The sequence below is a fragment of the Loxodonta africana genome, chromosome 4 (genome assembly GCF_030014295.1).
Source record: "Loxodonta africana isolate mLoxAfr1 chromosome 4, mLoxAfr1.hap2, whole genome shotgun sequence".
Taxonomy (NCBI): domain Eukaryota; kingdom Metazoa; phylum Chordata; class Mammalia; order Proboscidea; family Elephantidae; genus Loxodonta; species Loxodonta africana.
The window spans coordinates 67,814,027-67,837,662 of record NC_087345.1 but is presented as its reverse complement, the minus strand read 5'-3'; the positions used below and the strand labels follow the sequence as shown (position 1 = coordinate 67,837,662).

The window sequence follows — 23,636 nt, the reverse complement described above, 5'->3', positions numbered from 1 at the left end:
AGCAAATAATACAAGAAGCTGGACTGTATGAAGAAGAATGGGGCATCAGGATTGGAGGAAGACTCATTAACAAGCTGTAATAGGCAGATGACACAACCTTGCTTTCTGAAAGTGAAGAGGACTTGAAGCACTTACTGATGAAGATCCAAGGCCACAACCTTCAGTATGGATTACACCTCAACATAAAGAAAACAAAAATCCTCTCAACTGGACCAATAAGTAACGTCATAATAACAGAGAAAAGATTGAGGTTGTCAAGGATTTCGTTTTACTTGGATCCATAATCAACACCCATGGAAGCAGCAGTCAAGAAATCAAAAGACACGTTGTATTCAGGCAATTTGGCTGAAAAAGACTTCTTTAAAGTGTTGAGAAGCAAAGATGTCACCTTGAGGACTAAGGTGCACCTGACGCAAGCCAAGGTGTTTTCAATTGCCTCATATGCACGCATTAGCTGGACAATGAATAAGGTAGACCAAAGAAGAATTGACGCCTTTGAATTGTGGTGTTGGAGAAGAATACTGAATATATCATGGACTGCCAGAAGAAAGAACAAATCTGTCTTGGAAGAAGTACAACCAGAATGCTCCTTAGAAGCAAGGATGGTGAGACTACATCTCACATACTTTGGACATGTTATCAGGAGGGATCAGTCCCTGGAGAAGGACTTCATGCTTGGTAAAGTAGAGGGTCAGCAGAAAAGAGGAAGACCCTCAACAAGATGGATTAACACAGTGGCTGCAACAATGGGCTCAAGCATAACAACAATTATGAGGATGGCGCAGGACCAGGCAATGTTTCATTCTGTTGTGCACAGGGTCGCTATGAATCAGAACCAATTAGACGGCACCTAACAACAACACAAAATGACATCAATAAACTCACACGTACCAATAATGGCACTGAATGTAAGGCTTAAAAGCACCTGTAAAGAGACAGAGAGTGACAGATTGTTTTAAAAAAAACATATGACCCATCATATCCTGTCTAGGATAGACATATTTTAGACACAAAGACATAAATACATTCAAAATCAAACAACAGAAGGAAATATATCAAGCAAACAGCAAGCAAAAAAGAACAGGAATGGCAATACTACTCTCAGCTAAAACAGACTTTAAGGCAAAATCCACCATAAAAGACAAGGAAGGACATTATATAATGATTAAAGGCACAATCCACCATGATGACATAACCATAACAAATATCTATGCACCCAATGACAGGGCTCCAAAATACATAAAACAAACTCTAACAGCATCAAAAACAGAAATTGACAGTTCCTGTTCAAGATACCACTCTCAGTAAAGCACAGAACATCTAGAAAGAAACTCAACAAACATACAGAAAATATAAGGCAACAATCAACCATCCTGACATATATAGAGCACCCCACCCAATAGCAGCAAAGTATACATTCTTTCCCAACACACATGGAACGTTCTCCAGGACAGACCACATCTTAGGCCACAAAGCAACCCTCAACAAAATTCAAAACACTGAGCTAATACAAAGCTTCTTCTCTGATCACAACACCATAAAAGTAGAAATTAGAAACAGGAAGGGCAAGGAAAAAAATTAACAGAAACCGAATAACACCTTGCTTAAAAACCACTGGGTAATAAAAGAAAACAAGGACGGAATAAAAAACTTTCTAGAATCACATGAAAATGAAAGCACATCATAGCAAAACCTCTGAGATACAGCGAAGGCAGTGCTCAGTGGTCAACTTACAGCAATAGGCACACACATCAAAAAAGAACGGACAAAATCAAAACGTTAGCCCTACAACTTGAACAAACAGAAAGAGAATGGCAAAAGAAACTCACAGACACCAGAAGAAAGGAAGTATTAAAGATCAGCGCAGAAGTAAATGAATTAAAAAAAAAATGAATTAAAGAAGAGAAAAACAATAGAATCAACAAAACCAAAAGTTGGTCTTTGAAAGTATCAAAAAAATTGACAAACCATTGGCCAAACTGACAAAAGAAAAGCAGGAGAGAATGCAAATAACCCAGATAAGAAATGAAATGGGTGACATGACAACAGACCCAACTGAAATACAAAGGATCATAACAGAGTACTATGAAAAACTGTACTCCAACAAATTTGAAAACCTAGAGGAAATGGACAAATTTCTAGAAACACACTACCTACCCAAACTAACACAAACTGGGATAGAAAATCTGAACAGATGCATAACTAGAAAAGAGATTGAAAACAAAAAAAAGTTCTGGCTTCACTGGAGAATTGTACCAAGCATTCAGAGAAGAGCTTACGCCAGTACTTCTCAAACTATTTCAGAACACAGAAAAGAAAGGGGTACTTCCAAATTCATTCTATGAAGCCAGTATAACCTTGATACCACAAAACCAGGCAGACACCACAAAAAAAAAAAAAAAAAAGAAAATTACAGACCAAATATCTCTCATGAACATAGACGAAAAAATTTCAAGAAAATTCTAGCCAGTAGACTTCAACACTACATCAAAAAAAGGAAAAAAAAAAACCACGACCAAGTGGAATTCATACCAGGTATTCAAGGATGGTTCAACATTAGAAACTCAATCATCAACATAATCCACTACATAAATAACAGAACCACATGATCATCTCAATCGATGCACAACAGGGATTCAGTGAAGCCCAACACCCATTCCTGATAAAAAAACATAGGAAGAGAAAGGAAATTCCTCAATACAATAAAGGGCATATGCACAAAACCAACAACCAATATCATTCTTAACAGAGAGAGGCTGAAAACATTCCCCCTGAGAATGGGAACAAGACATGGGTGCCCTTTATCACCACCACTATTTAACATTGTGCCAGAAGTCACAGCTAGAGCAATAAGACAAGAAAAAGAAATAAAGGGCATCCAAATTGGTAAGGAAGAAGTATAACTATTCCTATTCAAAGATGATATGATATTATACATAGAGAACCCTAAAGACTCCATAAGAAAACTACTGCCACTAACAGAAGGATTCAGCAGAGCAGCAGGATACAAGATCAACATATAAAAATTAGTTGGATTTCTATACAGCAGTAAAGAGAACTACAAAAAGGAAATCAAGAAAACAATACCATTTATAACAGCTTCTAAAAAATTAAATAAGAAAAAAAACTTTTTTTTTTTTTTTAATACTTAGGAATAAATCTAACCAGGAACATAAAAACCTACACACAAAAAAAACTACAAAACACTACTGCAAGAAACCAAATGAGATACACATAAATGGAAAAACATACCACACTCATGGGTGATGGATAGGTAGACCTGACTTTGTGAAAATGTCAATTCTGCCCACAGCAATCCACAAATACAATGCAATCCGAATCCAAATACAGACAGCATTCTTTAACGAGATGGTAAAACTAATCACTAACCTCACATGGAAAGGAAAGAGGCCCCAGATAAGTAAAGCATTATTGAAGAAGAAGAACAAAGTAGGAGGCCTTGCACCACCTGACCTCAGCACTTACTGCACTGCTATGGTAGTCAAAACACCCTGGTGCTGGTACAAGGACAGACACACTGGCCTATGGAGCACAATCGAGAACTCAGATGTAAATCCATCTACCTATGGCCACCTGATCTTTGACAAAGGCCCGAAGTCCATTAAATGAGGGAAAAGACAGTCTTTTTAACAACTGGTGCTGGCAAAACTGGATGCCCATCTGCAAAAAAATGTAACAAGACCCATACCTCACACCATACACAAAAGCTAACTCGAAAGGGATCAAAGGCCTAAATATAAAACCAAAAACTACAAAGATCATGGAAGTAAAAATAGGGTCAACACTAGGGACCCTAAAGTATGTCATAAACAGGATAAAACCATAACTAACGATACACAAACAGCAGAAGACAAGCTACATAAATGGGATCTTTTAAAATTAAACACTTAATGCTCATCAAAAGACTTCAAGAGTAAAAAGGGAACCTACAGACTGGGAAAAATTTTGGGCCATTACAAATCTGACAAAGGTCTAATCTCTAATCTATAGGAAAATCCAACACCTCGACAACAAAAAGACAAATAATCCAATTAAAAAATGAGCAAAGGATATGAACAGAGACTTCACCAAAGAAGACATTCAGGTCATTAACCGATACATGAGGAAATGCTCACGATCACTAGCCATTAAAAAAAGCCATTAGAGAAATGCAAATCAAAATGACCATGAAGTAACATCTCAACCTTACATCGCTGGCACGAATCAAAAAAACAGAAAATAACAAATGTTGGTGAGGTTCCAGAGAGATTGAAACTCTTATGCACTGCTGGTAGAAATACAAAATGGTACAACATTTTGGAACAAGATATGGAACTTCCTTAAATGGCTAGAAATAGAAATAACCATACAATCTAGTAATCCCACTCCTAGGAATATGTCCTAGACAAATAAGAGCCCTCACATGAATAGACATATGCACACCGGTGTTCACTGCAGCACTATTCACAACAGCAAAAAGATGGAAACAACCTTAGTGCCCATCAACAGATGAATGGATAAACAAACTATGGTGCACACACACAATGGAATACTATCCAACAATAAAGAACAATGATGAGTCTTCCAAACATCTCATAGTATGGATGAATCTGGAGAGAATTATGCTGAATGAAATAAGTTAGTCACGAAAGGACAAATGCTGTATGAGACCACTATTATGAAAACACATGAAAAGGTTTCCACACAGTAAGAAACTATCTTTGATGATTACAAGGGAGGGGACGGATGGGGAGGGAAAAACACTAACTAGACAGTAGGTAAGTGGTAATTTTGGTGAAGGGAAAGACAGTACACAACACTGGGGAAGTCAGCACAACCTGGCCAGGGCAAAGTCATAGAAGCTTCACAGGTACATCCAAACGCCCTTAGGAACCAAGCTAATAGGCTGAGGGCTGGAGATCATGGTCTTGAGGGACATCTAGTTCAATCAGCCTAACATAACCTATAAAGAAAATGTTCTTCATTCAACTGTGGTGAGTAGCATCTGGGGCCTTAAAAGCCAGTGAGTAGCCATTTAAGGTACATCTGCTGGTCCCATCCCAGCTGGGGCAAAGGAGAATGAAGAAAACCAAAGACACAAGGGAAAGATTAGTCCAAAGGACTAAGGGACAACTGCCATAACCTCCACCAGACTAAGCCCAGAACTAGATGGTGCCTGGTTACCACCATCGATTGCTCTGGCAGGAACTGAAATAGAGGGTCCCAGACAGAGTAGAAGAAAATGTAGAACAAAATTCAAATTCACACACACACATACAAAAACACCACACTTACTGGTCTGACAGAGACTGGAGAAACCTGGAGAGTAGGGGCCTCAGACAGACATCCTTTTAACTCAGTACTGAAGTCAATCCTGAGGTTCACCCTTCAACCAAAGATTAGACAGGTCTGTATGGCCAACACATGTGAAGAACGTGCTTGGTAGTTCAATCATGTATATGAGACTAATGGACACATTAGCCCCAAATCAAAGAAGACAGGAAGGGACAGGAAAACTGGACAAATGGAAACAGGGAACCCCGGGTAGAGAAGGGAAGAGTGTCAACACATTGCAGGGTTGGCAACCAACGTCACAAAACAATTTGTGTATTAACTATTTAATGAGAAACTAATTTTCTCTGTTTAAAAATTTTCTCATTTTAAAAAAAAAAGGAAAAATTTGTACAGGACCCAGTTAAACTATAAACTAAGCCAAGGTTAGGCTTCAACGGCCCCTAACCCCTACTTTTCCCTGCACTTTGCGCTCTCTCAATCTTTCCGCCCATTAAACCTGGTTTCAAAAAAAAAAAAAAGATCCAATAAGTTTCTTGTACAAGGGAAGTTGTACTTTTTAGTCTTTTCTTAAACGATGGTAAATTGCCATGCTAAGAGAATTTCCATTATAACTCCGCCCTTTTTGGAACAAGGCATTTTTGCAACGGAAGTGCGTTCTGGTACCCTTAAGTCACACCCTACACCTTCGTACGGGTAACTCTTTAAAGTCTCTGAGCTGCCCGAGTCAGGCATTAAATGAGCAATTTATTTTATTCATGCAAATAGTGTTGATTTGGGTATAGAATAGAAACTTGTTCGGGGATTACTGACTTTGGCCTGGTAATTCGAAAAAAGTTTAGACGGGTTAAAACATCACTGGATGGAACACTCGTCAGTTCAAGAAAAAAACCAACTCAGGAATGAAGACTGCCCTGGCCTAGGCTCCTTCACACAAACTCTAGGTGTGGAAACGGCGCGCTGTCACTTCTCCGGCTCTTTGCTCCAGCACAAAGGAATGAATACACGAACACCAACTGTTGGGTGGCATTAATGACTGAATTACAGTCGGCATAAAAAAGTTACCTTTTGGGCCACGTCACTCATTACGAGGTTTGGGAGGTTTTCTAAGCCCTTTGCATTACTGTAACCCACTGGGGTGGTAAGGGCGCGCCCTCAGGGTTGCTGACACAAGATCCAGCCCTCCAGCCGGCCGACTGAGGCGTGGTTGAAGATGTGTTGGAGACACGAAGGAAACTACGCAGGAAACTCCGCCGCCCAAGTGCCGCAAAAGGCGCCGCGAGAATCCGGCCTGCGCCCCGTGCAGAGCGGGAGGCGGGGCAGGAGGCCCGCAGCGAGGACCCCCGCGCGCAGCGGCCCCGCCTCCACGCGGCGGCCCGCCCCGCCCCTCGCGCCCCGCCCGCGGACGGAAGCGAGAGCGAGGCTGAACGCCTGACGTCAAGGCGACACCGCCAAACCTCGCCCAGAGTCAGGCGTGTAACCAGCCAAGCGGCGGCGGCGGCGGTAGCGGCAGGACCGCCGTGGCGCCGGGAACAGAGACCGGGAGGGAGCGCGAGACGTTGGAAGACGCTGGCTTCGGGGACCCGGTGACAGCGCCAGAGGTTCGCAAAGTGCGTGCGTGGCCGCTGAGGGGAGCGGCGGCCGCCGCGCGGGGCGGGGGCGGGGGGCCGGCGCCGGCTGAGGGAAGCGGGTGGGGTGCGGCGCGGGCCGGGCGGGGCGCGCGGAGCGGTAAGGGGCCCCGGGTGACGGTAGTGGCAGCAGCGGCTCCTCGGCATGCGGCAGGTGGCGCGAGGGCCCGGCGCCCGGCCAGCGAACGGGCCGACTCTGGGGCCGGCGGGGACGAGCCGCCGCCGCGGGAGAACGGCGCGCTTTGCGGAAGGGGTCAAATGTCTGAAATATGGCGGAGGAAGTGAGAGCCCGAGGACCCCCCCCCCACCCGCCCGCTCCTCCTGCCGGCGGACGCCGCCGCCTTTCCCGCTGCCCGTCGCCCCCCACGGCTCAAGACTCGTCACCCCGCCGCGGAGCCCCCTTAGCAAGTCGCCTTGGTTATCTCCCGGGGGTGGGTGGAAGTTAGAACGGAAACCAGAAAGTTATCCTTTGCAAGAACAGCTTACCCCGGCCCCTAACCTGGGCGAGGAGCCTTCGGGGGAAACCACTCCCCGGCGCCCTGAGGGCTCAAGCCTGACAGGGAAAAAGTTTCCCTGAAACGGGGTTGGTGTGCTCCATTTGTTGCGGGAAGTGGCTGGAGGAAGACAGCAAAGGGAGCCCCACCTAGTCTGGCAGTAACCACTGTAGAGAAAAACTGTTAAAGGGGCCTTTCCCTTCGTCAGCAAGAGGAAATCTCTTTAGAGAGGGAGAGCAAATCCAGGAAGTTTGTCCTGTTCTCTTTTCAGCCATGTCGATGTGTCTCATCCAAAACTATCAGCGCCATGAATTTTGTTTAAAACTATTTTCAATGAACCGAGCCCTCCAGATTTTTCTTCTGAAAAAACTGATGGCCTTTGGGGAAAAGATCATCCTTGCAAGTTTAAGCGAATGGTTTGCTTCCCCTTCGAATGGTTTGCTTCCCCTTCGCTTGCCTCCCCCCTCCCCCTTAATAATGTAGAAAAGCATTTTTGTTATGCAAGTACTGTTTGGTATGAATATAAGCAGTTTTGTGTTATACTAAAGGGAAAGATTTTTACAGGATAAAAAGTTGGCACTCAGCGAAGATGGTGGGTTTTTTAAATTTTACATTAATTCACTCTAATTGGAATTTTGTTGTTTATCCAAATCAGACCCACTGCCGTCCAGTGGATTCTGGCTCATAGCGACCTTGTAGGACAGAGTAGAACTGCCCCATAGGTTTTCCAAAGCTGTAAATCTTTGTGGAAGCAGACTGCCACATCTTTCTCCCGCACTGTTGCAACAGCTGAGGTATAATTGAGTGCTTATAACTTAAAGTTTCTAACTTGTAAATTCATTTTGCAGCTGTCTTTTTTGTAATTAGAATGCTTTTTATCTTAGCAAGAAATAATTTAGAGGAAAGGGAGACGTTCATTTCATTTCAACTTCCTATCATTTAAAAGATGACTCTTGAAATAGTATTTATTGAGTCATAATGGAGTCACGAGACTTTTTAAGGGCCGGAAGGGACTATTTAGATCATCCTTTTATGGAGGAGGAAACTGAGGACTAGAACAGATAAGATAACCAGTTAGTGGCCATACTGTGTCTCCTGACTTTTAGGAAAATAGTTTGTCTGTAGTAGAGAACCTGGAGGAAGAAATAGGACATTTTATAGCTAATTACATTTTTGTAGCTGATATTCCCATCATACCCAAAGAAGGTGGGTACCTTAGTCAAATAGTGTGCAAGACACCACTCGGGTAGTTTCATCCCCAGGTTTTAAGAGATGAACCTGATGCTCAGGAGGTTAGATAACTTCATGGACACAGAACCTTGGATGATAGCCTTATTTCAGCTTATCCATGCTTTTAATCGCTGTACTGCATGGAGTTTTCAGTTGCATTTTCTTGTTTGACATTCACAATAAACATGACTCTACCTTATCAGAGAACCCCCAAAGTCAGTCTTTGAAACACATGTGGTCATTTTGATTTCAATGTGCCAGATATTATTATACAACTGGAGAGCCCAGATACTAACAACTTGATTTAAATATGTGTCATGGATCATGAAAATGGTTGCTCTGCCTTCTCTTCTCTGGAACTCCCACACCCCCAGCCCTCCATGAAAATCATCACTCTTATCTCTTCCGCTAAATTGTAAGCTCCGAAGACAATATATACGTCTGTTCTTTGTGTGTCCCAAAGCACTGACGTTGTACCTTGTACGTAGACAGTACCAGTTCATTTAAAATGTACTGTGAAGGTAGAGACATCACCTGTTTAATTCTCCAGTGTATTCTCAGTTCTTAGAGCCTGGCCTGGGCACCAAGTAAGTCTTCAGTATTTGGATTTAGGGATTAATGGTAATGAGCATTGAAAGAGAAGATATTTGAAGAGAATGTTGTAATCTTTCGAAGAGAAACATTTCCATCTTGGTTTTGGGATCTCTTTTGCTTTACAAATTGATTTCCATTTTATCCTCAAAATACTGCTTTACAGTAGAATGTCCAATATTTTAGCTACGTTAAGAAAAACCCCCATGATGACAACCTGCCATATTGTCTTTTTGTAATTGAGTGGATTCTGACTTGTGGCCACCCCATGTGGGTCTAGTGAGGTATAGTAAAGAATTGATCATAAAATTTGATTTATGCCTGTAAGAGTCTTAATCAGGTGTGTCTTTCCATGTAATATAAGATTGGTGGAAGATCTATGCAGAGATTGATTACATAGTAACTACTAATACATTTTTTTAAAGGTGAAGTATAGGATAGATTTGGATGAAAAGCTCATGTTCACTTTTCTTTATCTTTTGTTGTAGCTACTTGATAAATATTTGTTGAGGGAGTGAAATTAATCAGTGACGCTAGATCTGATACAAAGAGAATTTGGCTTATTTTACAAAAGTGTTTTTTTTGTTTGTTTTCAAAAAGCATAATTTAAACGACAGTTTATAATTGAATATCAAGGAAATCTTACTGATTTGCATGTGTTATTTTACTAAAGACAGTTAAAATGTGCGCCTGTGCCTATCTGTATTGATAAAGAGGTTTGGCATTGATCTGTGGTGTCTAAATTTGACTGGCCTAGAAATAGTTGAGCATTTATGAACTAAGTATTCAAAAGCTGTTTTTTTTCTTTTATGGCAGTGATGTCACAAGTTTACTTATCAGAAAAACTTGATCAAGAGGGATCTTAAACTTTCTAAGACCATAAAAGCTTGTCGTTTTTGAGAACTCAGTGGTCTTAAGAGGTTCGGCTGAAAAGTTTTAACTGTTAGCCTTCTCATGATGGGACATTTTGGCTGATGCAGTGATTCATCATAACATTGGACAGATTTTTCTGTTAAACCATCTATAAACAGGAGTATTGTACCATGGTTTACCCTGTGCTGACAGCGTAATGTTTTTCAGTCTTCTTAGATATTTTTCCATAGTATTGAAGGGTACTAATTACCGTTTAAAAACTTAAAAGTCTTTTAATTTATTAGTTCTTTGGAAATCTCGTTAACTCTGTAGAAGCAGTAACTACAAAAAGTAGAATGAATTTATGCACATATGGTACAGACCGAATTGCTAAATATAATTTGGTGTACTTTGAATCCAGTTTAGCACTGGATTCTAGAGTCAATCCCTTTAGCTGAGAGTACTAGAATTTTTTTAATTCACCACCAACGAAAAGAAGTATCACTTGTTCTCCAGACTTCTAACACTATTCCTGTTGTTAGTCAAATAGGGTAGACAGCAACTGACCATTATTTCAGTAGCAATTTGGAAAGAATTTTTGCTTTGCATCATTAGATCAAAAAATTTTAAATTCTGTTTCCAAAAAGGAGCCCCCTGCCCAAAAAAGGGGGAGGGTGAATAGAAGAAATGTACCGGGTTTTTAAATAACGTTTAAGTTGCTTAAAAATAACGTGTAAAATGAATTGCAGAATTTCCACCTTATATTATACACTGTATGTATAATATATATTACATACGATATATTATGGTTTATATTATACATAAGGGCAATATTCTAGAGTATCACTATGCTTAAAATTTTGATTGTATATGAGATGTTTGAATACTAGAAATATTTTCATTTTTAAATTAAGAATTTTAGTCTGATCATAAAGTAATTATCTAACATTCTAATTTTGAATTTTACATTGAACTGGTTCCTAAAGCTTACTCTTTTATTACACTCGTGTGTGTATTTCAGTAGCAGTGTGGACATACATACACAGACACACATAATTCAGACCTTTTAGATTTAAATGGAATTTTGATTTCATGAGATGACTTGTTCTAACTTGATCTTTTTAAGCGGTGGGGGATTGAATGTTTTTAACTATTATATGGGTAGACTGAATAAAGTTGTTAAAATAGAGCATCCATTAAAAGCAGGTAGAAATATTTGTGATAACTTTAAATTACTAACTCATGAAACCATTACTTTTACTATATCATAGAGCTTCTTGATGTATTTTTCACTAGTTGCTTTGAAATTTTGTTTCAGTAAATATACACTTTAATAAAATAAGATTTTTCTCCTATGTTTAAAACATTCAGCATTTCATTTAGTAACCTTTTTTTTTTTAATATACAGTGAACTTTTTTGACACGCGGCTGCTAACTGAAAGGTCAGCAGTTTGAACCCATCAGCCATTCTGTAGAAGGGAGATGTGGCAGTGTGTTTCCATGAGGATTACGGCCTTGGAAATCTTACGGGGCAGTTCTACTCTCTCCTATGGGGTCCTATGGGTCAGAATCAATGGCATGAGGTTTTTTGGTCTGGGTTGCCTTCTTCCTCTTTGCCTTGTCGGAAGGAAAAGCAGATGAAAGTAAACAGTCTGTTTTGTCCATTTGATAGCAGTTTTTGGCAAAAGCTTCTGGAGAGAAAATGGAAAGCGTTAGGTAAAATGAAACGTCAGTTATCTGTGTCTTGAAATTTGTCGTCTTAACAATATATTTTTCAAAATCACTTTATACTTAAAAAATTGGAGAGACTTTCTAAGTTAATGGAACTGAGGGTATCAATAAAATATATTGGTATTATATGGTTTATATTATATGAATATATGGTATTTCATTTAAAAGTTTTTAGGTTTCAATGTGTTATGTATATTGCATCCAACTGACAACTTTGTGTTTTAAGGTTGCAGTGAAAATACGGAAACCTATTACTATATTATGCTGTTAATGCAAACGTATTTATAGCTGCTACTGCTTCTAAGCTTTATACGTTACTGTTAAACTTCTCAATAACAATAACAAAACTTGGGAATCCCTCAGGAATCTTTAATTCTATAACTGTACAAAAAAAGAGATAGGGATGAGTTACATAAACATGTATGCATCTGTTCTTTTTCTCCTACTGGTATTGAAATTGTTGAACTTGTGCAATTGCACTGAATTTGTATTGGTAAGACTGCCTGAGTTTTCAAATATGTTTGCCTGTTTCGTTGTCTTATTAAAATATTTATAATATAATAAAGTATGAAGAAGGAAATTAACATATAATTCCACCAATATATTTTCAGGCAAAATTTGTACTTCCCTTTCTGAAGCTTTCCTATCTCCTTGCTTCCTCAGTGGGAATGGTGACATATACTTCTTAGAGTTGTTGAGGATTAAAAGTATTATTCATAAATATTTTATAAACTGTAAAAGAATATACCAAAGTAGTATTAGTTCTTATTTATAAAATTTTAATTTTCATATAGCATTGATTCTCTCAATTGAAGTTGATTTATTTGATTTTTAAGATCCCATTAAGGTATAAATAAGGACTAAGAAAGAATAATTATGACTAAACAACTTAAGTGAATTGTCTAGTTCAGTGGTTTTCAAAGTGGGTCCAAGGACTCCTGGGGATCCCTTAGACATTTTCAGGGATCTGCAAGGATGAAATTATTTTTATAATAATAAGATGTTCTTTGTCTTTTTTACTGGGTTGACATTTGGTAGGTAAAACTGCCGGTACTGAAGAAGGAATCAGGTTAGAGCACCACACTGTACTAGTCATCGTTTACTTCACTGCTAAGTAGTCACAGTTTTTTAAAAAGCTTCACGAATGTCTGTGATGAAGCAGTAGAAATTTTTACTAAATCCTGACCCTTGTACACATGTTTTTAATGTATAATATGACAAAATGGAAAGTACACTTAAAATACTTTTGCTGCATTCTGAAGTATAACCGTAGACTTTTGGAAAAGCATCTGTGTGATTATTTTATTTGAGTTGCAGGTTGAACCAGACACCTTCTTCGTGGAACACCATTTTTACTTTAAAGAGTGCTTGACAAACTATGGTTATTCATACTTAGGTATTAGACTGAAAATAAACAAAAGGGGCCTATCACTTTAAGGAAAATAACTGACAGTATTTGTAGTCAGTAATGAAGCTCAAGATTTCAAATGAAAATTAGAATTTTAGAAAACTTATATAAGCCATTGTACACTTGAGAGCTTCCAGTATTTAAAAGACTTTCCTGGTTATATTGGTGATGATATTAATGAACATGAGTTTTTTTGATAATGTATAATGTGTTAACACTTAAAGATGGCATAATTGGGTGAAAGAGTGTATTACAAATGACCAAATGTATGAGTTACAAAATCATGCACAAGTTTAAAAAAATCATTCCAAAGGTCTAGCTAGACTAACGGTTTTTAATGTTATAGAGGATATAGAGTTTATTGATGTGGTTTCCCATTCCATATTGCAACCAACTGTCGAGTTTTGGTATAGTGCCAAAGAAGAATAAGGAGTCCTGGTGGCGTAATGGCTTCAGAGCTCCGCTCCTAACTGAAAGGTTGGCAGTTCGAACCCACCAGTGGTTCTGCAGGAGAGAACACCTGGCAATCTGCTCCCATGATTATAGCCTAAGAAACCCTATGTGGCAGTTATACTCTGTCATATAGGGTCACTGTGAGTCAGAACCGTCTAAAAGAATACCCACATTTAATCTAAAAAGACTATTTAAATATTCCTGCCTTTTCCAACTATTATGTGTGAAGCTGAGTTTTCTTCATGTTAGCCAAAACAACATATTCCAACAGATTGAATGCAGAAGCAAATTTTGAGAATCTAGCTGTCGTTTATTAAGCCAAACATTAAAGAGATTTGTAAAGATTTAAACTAATGCCAATCTTGTTATCACCTTTTTTAAATACAGTTATTCCTCAAAAAAAGTTATTTCTGTTAACATGTAGTGGTTTTATTTTAAATTAATGAATATTAAAATTTTGTTTTAATTTTGAATACAGTAAATATCCATAGGTATAATCCACATGACAGTCTCTTTGAGAATCTCAGTAATTTTCATCATCCTAAGACCGAAAAACCAATTGCCATCGAGTCATTTCCAAGTCATGGTGACCCCATGTGTATCAGAATATAACCACACTCCATAGGGTTTTCAATTACTAGCTTTTCAGAAGTAGATCAGCAGGCCTTTCTTTAAGTTGCCTCTGGGTAGATTCGAACCACCAATTTTTCAGTTAGTAACCAAGCACTTAACCAAGGAGTACGTGGATGGCGCAGACAGTTAAGTGCTTAACTATTAACGGAAAGGCTGGCAGTGTGAACCCACCTAGAGGCACCTTAGAAGACAGGCCGGCTGATCTGCTTCCAAAAAGTCACAGCCTTGAAAAACCTATGGTTTTCTCTGCACACATGGGGCCCCATGAATCAGAATTGACTCAACAACAAGAAGACCAAAAAGGTTAACTGCTGGTGTGTTAAAATGTGCAAAAGAAAGTAACTTTTAAATTCTGAGCCTTCCAGAGATATACTTAATCTATTACTTGATCTATTTTTCTTGCCCACTGCTTTTCCTGGTCACCATGTTAGAATTTCAGTCTGAGTCTAGGTGACTGTTCCAGGCTATTGCAAAAGAAACGTCATTAAGAGAGAAGTTGAAAAGTCCTTTCCAAATCTTGAGATTCTGTCATTTTGATATGGAAGAAAGTAAAATAGATAGACTCAGCATTATTACTATTTAGCAGAAACCCTCTTTTATAAGTGATTATGCAGGAATTCATTAAAATAATCATACATAGGACTGAGGTATTGATAGCAGAATCCCCATATGGTGTCAGCCACCTGTATTACTGCTGCATCAACACCCACTGCTGTTGAGTCGATTTTGGCACATAGCGACCCTATCGGACAGAGTAGAATTGGCCCATAGGGTTTCCAAGGATGTAGATCTTCACGAAGCAGACTACCACGTCTTTCTCCCATGGAGCAGCTGGTGGGTTCAAACCACTGACCATTTGGTTGGCAGCTGAGCGCTTTAACCACTGCACCACCAGGAAGCCTTACTGTTCCAGAGTTAACAGTAAAACTAGATCAATGTGATGGGTTATTTTGGGCACAGAGAAAAATGTCAATTGACTAGCCTAGAGGCAAAACACAGACTTCGGCTGCCTTCCATTAAACCATATAGTAAGGTTCATGCTATCTCCCCAGAAAATATAATAGTAAATATGCATTAAATATTTTCTGTGTGTCAGCCACTGTCCCAGGCACTATATATATATTACTTCATTAAGTCTTCACTATGCGGCGAAAGAGCCCTCCGTTACCCAATTTTACAAGTGAGGAAACAGGCACACAGAAGTGAAATCACAGCCACTACATGGAGAAGCCGGAATTTGGATCCGTGTTTGATTTCAAACACTGTGTTCTCAGACACTAGGTTAAAGACTCAAAAACAAGCATCAAGAAAAGAGCATTTCTTCAAAGCTCTGTAATGTGTCTTCAAATATGTTGAGTGAATATATATCCTTAGTAAGAATGATACTTGATCAGTTATAACAGTGTGAATGAGAGAACGTTGTCATCCTCACACAAACTAAAAGGATAATTGCAGAATTTTAAACATCAAAAAAACTTTATTAATATAGCTATTATCTGTTGAATGAAACAGTTTAGTTCAAATGCCTCATTTTTAAAAGAAGCTGAAGTCTGGGCTAGGTCTTGAGGTAGCAGAGGTGGTAATGGGAGAGCCAGGAGTAGAACTTGGGTTTCCCAACTCTTTGATATTAATTTTTCATGCTTTGCTGTTAGTGTTTAATGTCTCTGATTTGTTTGTATTTCTGTTGAGAGGAGGTAGAGGAGTGGGAACCATAGGTAAATGTAAGGCAGTGTTTTCATGTGTTTATCTTTAAATCTCTTATTAATGTATAATCATTTTTGGTTAATATCTTAACCATGTTGCCCCTTTTGAGGAGTCCATTCAGTATTTTGCTCACAGTAATAGGTTTATCATTTTTAAACTTATTTTTTGTTTTAAAACTTGTGTACACCTCATTACTCTCATATATTGACAGATGCGTGTGTGTCCAAGATTTAACATAAACCTTAGGTAGATTTTTAATAGGTGACCTTCTGAATTTTGGGGTATTTAATAGTTTTCCTGTGGTGAAGCAATAGACTTTTCCCCATTTCAAGCTTAGTGATGTTTTTTTGACCTGAGAATTTGGTGTTTTGTCTACTTTTAGTAGATACTTTTCCAAAACACCTCCAGAATAATAACATTTTACCTTTTGGGAGAATGGTGTTTCTTTTTCATACTTGTTTAAAAACAATTGTTGCAATCCTTGTTAAACTATTGTTTTTTTATAAATACCAAAGACAGTTCCAGATTTTAAAGGGTTTTTAGCCTAACATGCGTTTGGATCAAGTAATTAGTTTCAAAATTATGAAAGCAGTAAGAAATATGGATAAATTATATACTGTACTTGGTTGGTGTCATGGACTGAATTATGTCCCCCCAAAAATGTGTGTATTAACTTGGTCAGGCCATGTGTGGTTGTCCTCCATTTTGTGATTTTCCTATGTGTTGTAAGTCATAATCTCTGATTAAAAGGATTAGGGTAGGAGGGTTTTTGGGTAATGCTCTTCTTGCTCAGGTCACCTCCCTGATCCAGTGTAAAGGGAGTTTCCCTGGGGTGAGGCCTGCACCACCTTTTCTCTCTCAAGAGATAAAGGAAAGAGAAGCAAGCAGAGAGTGGGGGCCTCACATCACCAAGAAAGCAGCACCAGAAGCAGTGCACAGCCTTTGGACATGGGGTCTCTCTGCACCTAAGAAAGCTCCTTGACCAGGGGAAGATTGAGGACAAGGAGCTTTCTCCAGAGGCGACAGAAAGAAAGCCATCACCTGGAGCCAAAGTCCTGCATTTAGTCTTGTAACGTACTAGACTGTGAGGAAATAAATTTCTCTTTGTTAAAGCCATCCACTTGTGGTATTTCTATTATGGCAGCACTAGATGACTAAGACAGTCAGTTTCTTGGAAATTTAGTGCCAGTTATTTCCCTAGAGGTAATAAGATGAGTGTGTTCTGTAAAGAGAATATTAAGTCTGAACACCAGTGTCTGAAAGAACAGGGTTGACACCAAAGGAAGAGAAAAAGGGGTCTGGAATGGTTTAGAGAAGGAATAAGTGTGAAAATGCTCTTCGATGTAGCTTCAGAGATTAAGCTTTATAGAACTCATGCCTACATGAGTTAATCCCACAGTGAGGGAGGGAGGGAGTTCAATAGGAAGCATTAGTTCTCTGTATATTAAATAATTAACTGGTCGGCTATTCTGGCATTTCTGAATTAAGGACCCTACTGAGATCGTATTTTATATCCAGGACATCCAGATGAGTCGCTAGGTTGCTGCTGGCTATTTACACAGTTTTAGTTGTTAGCTAAAAAAAATTTTGTGTGAAAATTCATTCCATCTTAGCCTTTTTATACTTAAGCCTTTTTTCTTCTAAGAGCCCTCTAACATTACTTCATCATCCTTCACCAAAAAGAATTTAAAAGTTTTTGAGGATAGAGAGCATTTGTAACATTTTTTACTGTTTAGCTGAAAGTGCTGGTGGCGATAACAGGCAGTGAAGAAGTTGGAAGGAGGAAGTGCAGCAGGAAAGAGAACGGTGACTGGAAGGTTCTTTCTAGCCAGCAGTGCTGTCGTTCACACTACTTACTCCAGAGTTCTGGATGAACCCGAAAAAACCACTGCCATCGAGTCGATTCCGACTCATAGCGACCCAGTAGGACAGAGTAGGACTGCCCCATAGAGTTTCCAAGGAGCATCTGGCGGATTTGAACTGCCGGCCTTTTGGTTAGCAGCCGTAGCACTTAACCACTGCACCACCAGGGTTTCCTCTGGATGAACAGGAATGAGAAAACCCACTTTGAAAAGCACTTGTGATGCTCTAGTGGTTGATAGATCTTGTCTACCAGCGGGTCCTATGTAGAGAATAATTGGATACCTGTTCGGTAACAGATGGTGGTCTTAAAGTACAGTAAAACCTGTGAGAGCTGGAACGAGATGGAATTCCTTGTTTTTCTGGGTCTCGTGATTTTACCGCTTTTCTATCGCTGGTTTTTGGGGAAATTATTTTGAGTTTTCCATCTCTGACAGGTTTCCGCCTTACACAGGTTCTGGCTTTCTCAGGTTTTACTTTAAGAGCTTCATCACTGAGCAGTTTGAGTTGAGAGTATTTTGGATGTTTCTGCTTCCCAGCGGAACCTTATGCATTCTCTCTGAACCTTCAGGTGCTCAAATTAGACATTTATTTCATTATTCTCATTAGTTTTAGTTTTATTCCTTTGGGCATAAGGGATAGAAAAACGATGTGCTTGGCATTTCATTGCAGCCTGTTGTCTTAAGCTGCTTGGGTTAGTAGTGATGGTATTGGGCTGGGTGACCTAGGTTTCAGTTCTGACGCTGGCCATGAAACCTTGAACAACTCCTGTTTAGAACATTATCTTTATGTAGAGGAAGTTTGATTAAATGGCTGTTCAGGCCTTTTAAAGCTCTAAAATCCTGTATTGCTGTGATAATACCACGCTTGTTTAAGCCACAATCATCTCTTGTCTGGACTCCTACAGGAGCTTCCCGACTCATTCTTGTCCCCTTCACTTCAGCTTCCACGCAGAAGCCAGTGTACGCCCAAACCCTCCCTCCCATGACTTAGGATAAAAACCAGTTCATTATGGCTTAAACCTGTTGCCGTCAAGTCGATTCCAACACATAGTGGCCCTATCGGACAGCGTAGAACTGTCCCATAGGGTTTCCAAGGAGTGCCTGGTGGGTTCAAACTGCCTGTCTTTTGGCTCACAGCTGGTAGCTCTTAACCACTGCATCGCCAGGGTTTCCGTCATGGCCTAGGAGGCCCTATGTAGTCCGATTCTTGCTTGCTTCACAACTTTACCTCCTTTCCACTGTTCACTGATCCGTAGCTAGTCTGGACCTCTTTCTGTTAATGACCTGACAAGCTTTTTTACCACCTTTGTGTTTTGATGTTAACTACTACTTTCTGTCTGTGATAAACTTTCCTCAGTTGTCTGCAATTTTTGCTCAGTCTTAACATTAGATCCCAGCTCAAATGTCACCTTTACAGAGTGGTGTTTTCTGATTGCCTTTTATTAAAAAGCATGACCTTTTTTATTACTTTCTTAGTTCTTATTAAAATTAGTAATTACATTGATCCATTTGTTTACTTTTCTTTCCCTCTATTTGTTTCAGGAGAGCAGGGACACTGTCTCCCTTGTCCACCATTATCACAAATGCTTAGCCCAGTAGCTGGTGCGTAGTAAGTGCTCACATTTTTTCACTTTAACTGAAAGAATACATAAGGTGTTCAGTAGATTTTCTTTATCCATTCCCATCATAAACTACTTCTTATATTCTTTTTAGTGTTACGTTTATTTCCAAGTATAATTCTTCATTGTTTAGGTCATCTGTCTCTTGAGGGCTAGTTCATCATAGAGCTAATTGTTCTCAGTTACTTTATGTTAGGATTAAATTGAGTAATGTTGTAAGCAAAGGCGTGAATAGTTAACCAATATGAAATGCAAATAGCAGTTCAGTGTAATAATAAAAACCCAAATAAGTGATACAGATGAGTGCTTATAAAGTCAGAGGAAGAAGTGAAAACTCTTAGGCTCCAGTAGTCAGAGGAGAAATTTAAAAGGAGGGGTGTATAAATTTTAGATTAACAGTGAGTAACAGTGGGCAACAACACATAAAGTGCAAAGAATGCTCAAGGGAGTGGTTTGCTCCAGAAAATGTTTGTGAAGTGGATTATAAATCCATAATCCCTTACCTATAACCCTTGGTGCCACATATTTTGGAATTCAGAAATTTTTCAAGTTTTGGGTTTTTTTTTTTTTGTTCTAAGTAAGAGTAGTCCAACACCATCAATACTTCTAGAATGAAACGTGGATACCCATTGCGGTCGAGATGATTCCAACTCAAGCAATCCTATAGGACAGAGTAGAACTGCCCCATAGGATTTCCAAGGAGCAGCTGGTGGGTTCAAACTTCCAACCTTTTAGTAAGCAGCCAGCCTTTTAACCACTGTGCCACCAGGGCTCCGAAACATGGATAGTCACACTAAATAGGATTAATTTTAAAAACTAAATAGTCTCATGTAAGTGTTTAGATGAAGTTCTGGTGTTTAAAGAGTTAATTTATATCAGGTCAGTTTTTTGCCACCAAATAAGTTATGAAACTTTCAGTTGTTGGGGATTTTATGATTTCAGAATTTCTATAAAAGTTTCAAAGCTGTAGTCCGGAATGGCCTGGAAAGACTATACTCCTTATTACGTTGTGTCTTTGGGGAAAATACAAGGAGTCTGAAAATGTTACTTTGAAGCAGTTAGCTTAGAAGGAGTCATTACCAAAGAATTCTTTTTGACATTGACTGAGAAAGGAATGACTACTGCTGGAGATGAGGCTTTAAGGGTGTGGAAGAACCACCTAATCCCATAGTATCCGGATAAATCTTTGGAAATAATGAGAATTTGTGTATTAATGGCTGGAAAGTAATAAGTATAAGAAATATGTTTAGTGATTGAGAGAGCTTATATTTTAGCCATAGTTTCTTCTTGATACATTTGAAAGTCTTAATGCAGTTTGTCTCCTAATTGATAAGGTTTCTAAAAATTAGAGTGTATTTAATTGTGAAGTAAAAACATAGTAGAAGATTAAAATAGGAATGTTATAGAACAGGACTAACACAATCCCTGTTTTAAATATTTGATGGAACCACTTGGTCGTGACAAGGAAAGAAGTAACTATCTGAAGAGGCTACTTTGAAACTCAGAACTGATTACAGGAAGTGCCTGCCCACTTTTCATGTTTTCCCCCATATGCTCTGCTTATGGTAGCAGCCGAATTTTAACAGCCACACTTCAGTTCTTATTGGCTTTATTCATTCATTTGGTATATACTAATGCCCAAGAACCCAAGCACGTATGCATCAGCTGTTTTTAGGATACTGATTTAGCCCTCGGAATTGCCAAGACAGGCATGTTTCAAAGCTACTTTTTTTTTAAGTGCTTACTGACTGACCTAGTAGTTAGGCAAGCAAGTGGAATAGTGTATGTAAAAGCCAATTGTAAGCGTTATTTTTGGCTTCCAGTGAAGTGTGGTGCGGTTTTTATTTTTCATCATGGTCTATATTTTACTGGATACTAAGCACATCTTTGAATAAACGGGAGAGGGTAGAGTATAAAAGGAAGAACTGTTAAATTAGTTAAAAACAACATGTTAGGAGTAAAATTTGCTACAAATGCCAGTGCGGGCATGTAATAGTTTACATAAGCTGCTGTGTAGATTGGGATATTAAAATTATGGGAGGTGCCTGTGGTTCCATTGTGTTTTGTTGGTTTTTGTTCCCTGGCAGTTTTTTTTTTTTAATTGTGCTTTAAGAGAAAGTTTACAAATCAAGTCAGTCTCTCACATTAAAACTTATATACACCTTGCTACATACTACCAGTTACTCTCCCCCTAATGAGACAGCCTGCTCTTTCCCTCTGCTCTCTCTCTTCGTGTCCATTTCGCCAGCTTCTAACCCCCTCTACCCTCTCATCTACCCTCTAGGCAGGAGATGCCAACATAATCTCAAGCGTCCACCTGATCCAAGAATCTCAATCCTCGCCAGCATCCCTCTCCAACCCATTGTTCAGTCCAATCCATGTCTGAATAGTTGGCTTCGGGAATGGTTCCTGTCCTGGACCAGCAGAAGGTCTGGGGGCCGTGGCCACTGGGGTCCTTCTAGTCTCAGTCAGACCATGAAGTCTGGTCTTTTTATGAGAATTTGGGGTCTGCATCCCACTGCTCTCCTGCTCCCTCAGGAGTTCTCTCTTGTGTTCCCTGTCAGGGCAGTCATCAGTTGTAGCCAGGCACCATCTAGTTCTTCTGGTTTCAGGATGATGTAGTCTCTGGTTCATGTGGCCCTTTCTGTCTCTTGGGCTTGTAATCACCTTGTGTCCTTGGTAGTCTTCATTCCCCTTTGGTCCAGGTAGGTTGAGACCAATTGATGCATCTTAGATGGCTGTTTGCTAGAGTTTAAGACCTCAGACATCCCTGGCAGTTTTAACCAGGGAATTTTCCATTGGAATGTCCTGGTCCTCAAATTGCATTAGAGTGTGTATAGTCATGCAGACTATGAACCCACAGTCTAAACTCCAAGACATTCTTATTACGGTTTCAAATGCATTTGGGGGCGGACATAAGCTTGCCATTTAATCCTAGTTACTAGATTAACAGTAAAATGAAAATATTAATTTTTGTAGTCATGTATTCTCTGATGGAAGATACTAATTCTATTTATTTCTGAATCCAGCTTTCTGTTAAAACAGACAGTAAATTATGTTTTAAAAAATGTTTCCCCATCCTTGAGGGAAAGGGGTATTGTAAAATCTAGGTATTTATATTAAAAGAAATATGTTTGGCATTCTCCCATTCATTAAAACAAATGTGGATTATTCTGGAATTCTTACCTTACCTTAAATTCTGTCTGCTAGTACTGCTTGAGAACTTCGTTTCTGATTTCTTATACCTTTGCCACAAAAGCTCATAAACTGTACTTATTATAGTATTTGGTTTAGCTAGGAACATGGAAAACCATCTGGGTACCCTTCTTAAGCTTAATAATGAGCATCCCTTTGGAGCGGTGGTGTCTCTTTTTTTCCTTGGCTTTTGGAAGTTAAGACACTGAGTAGTTTGTTTAAATTGCTGAAGAATCTCGTTTCTAGAGACCTGAGGAACAAGAGACCCTCCTTTGTTGTACTAAATTGGGAAAAATCTTTGGAGGTAAAAAGGTGACTGAGATGGTCTCTGGTGGACCTTGACCTTTCTTTGCTGGGGATATAGGTCTTACAGTCTTAAGGGGGAGGTGGATATTATCAGAGTCTTTCAGGGGTGTATTTTAAAACTTCCACCCTCCCCAAATCCCTATTATAATGGGAGATATTACTGGTACCAGTGTTGGAAATATGAACCATTTGGTGGATAGCCACTGCTGTAGTGTAATTACTTAGCTCTTCTGGGCTTCTGGTGTCTTCGGATTTAGATTTGATCTGGCCTTGAGACCTCCCTTCACACTCTTCCCAGCAGTGACTTTTGTTTTAACCACATCTTCAAATACCCCATGCATGACTCCTTACTTCCTGTCATGCCAGGGTGTGGCCCATACCAGCCAGGCTACGTTTAACAGAAACATAACATCTGACTAAAAATGTCTTATTATATAGACTTAGGAATGTATGCATTCACATTTCTATTTAGAGAGGCTCCCTGGTGTACTAAAAAGAAAGAAACCTAAGTTATCTCAGTTATGTTTACTGTCATTGGTAAATAACTTTTCTAAGCCTCAGTTTTTATTTTTAATCTTTGTATTAGGGATAATTATACTTGCAGAGAGGATCCCTGGTGGTGCAATGGTTAAGCGTTC

The 23,636-nt window shown here is 39.3% G+C and overlaps 2 protein-coding genes across 4 annotated transcripts in view; one reads left to right on the top strand and one right to left on the bottom strand.

Annotated features, from left to right (window-relative positions):
* Nucleotides 1-6,398: 6,398 nt before the first annotated feature.
* Nucleotides 6,399-7,067, bottom strand: LOC135231295 (putative HTLV-1-related endogenous sequence). The gene has a single exon (XM_064285125.1). The coding sequence runs from the start codon at nucleotides 7,065-7,067 to the stop codon at nucleotides 6,399-6,401; it is 669 nt and encodes a 222-aa protein (XP_064141195.1).
* Nucleotides 6,743-23,636, top strand: part of RAP1B (RAP1B, member of RAS oncogene family) — a 52,997-nt gene continuing 36,103 nt past the window's right edge. The window contains exon 1 of one of the 3 annotated variants that reach the window (XM_064283916.1): nucleotides 6,743-6,893. The gene's annotated coding sequence lies outside the window, so the exon portion shown is untranslated. Of the gene's footprint in view, nucleotides 6,903-23,636 lie in introns of all 3 variants that reach the window. The other 2 variants (XM_064283914.1, XM_064283915.1) reach the window with 2 other exon arrangements.

What these genes read in the sequence shown, in the direction of transcription:
- LOC135231295 (XM_064285125.1), bottom strand. Translation starts at nt 7,067, where the DNA reads ATGCCGAGGAGCCGCTGCTGCCACTACCGTCACCCGGGGCCCCTTACC.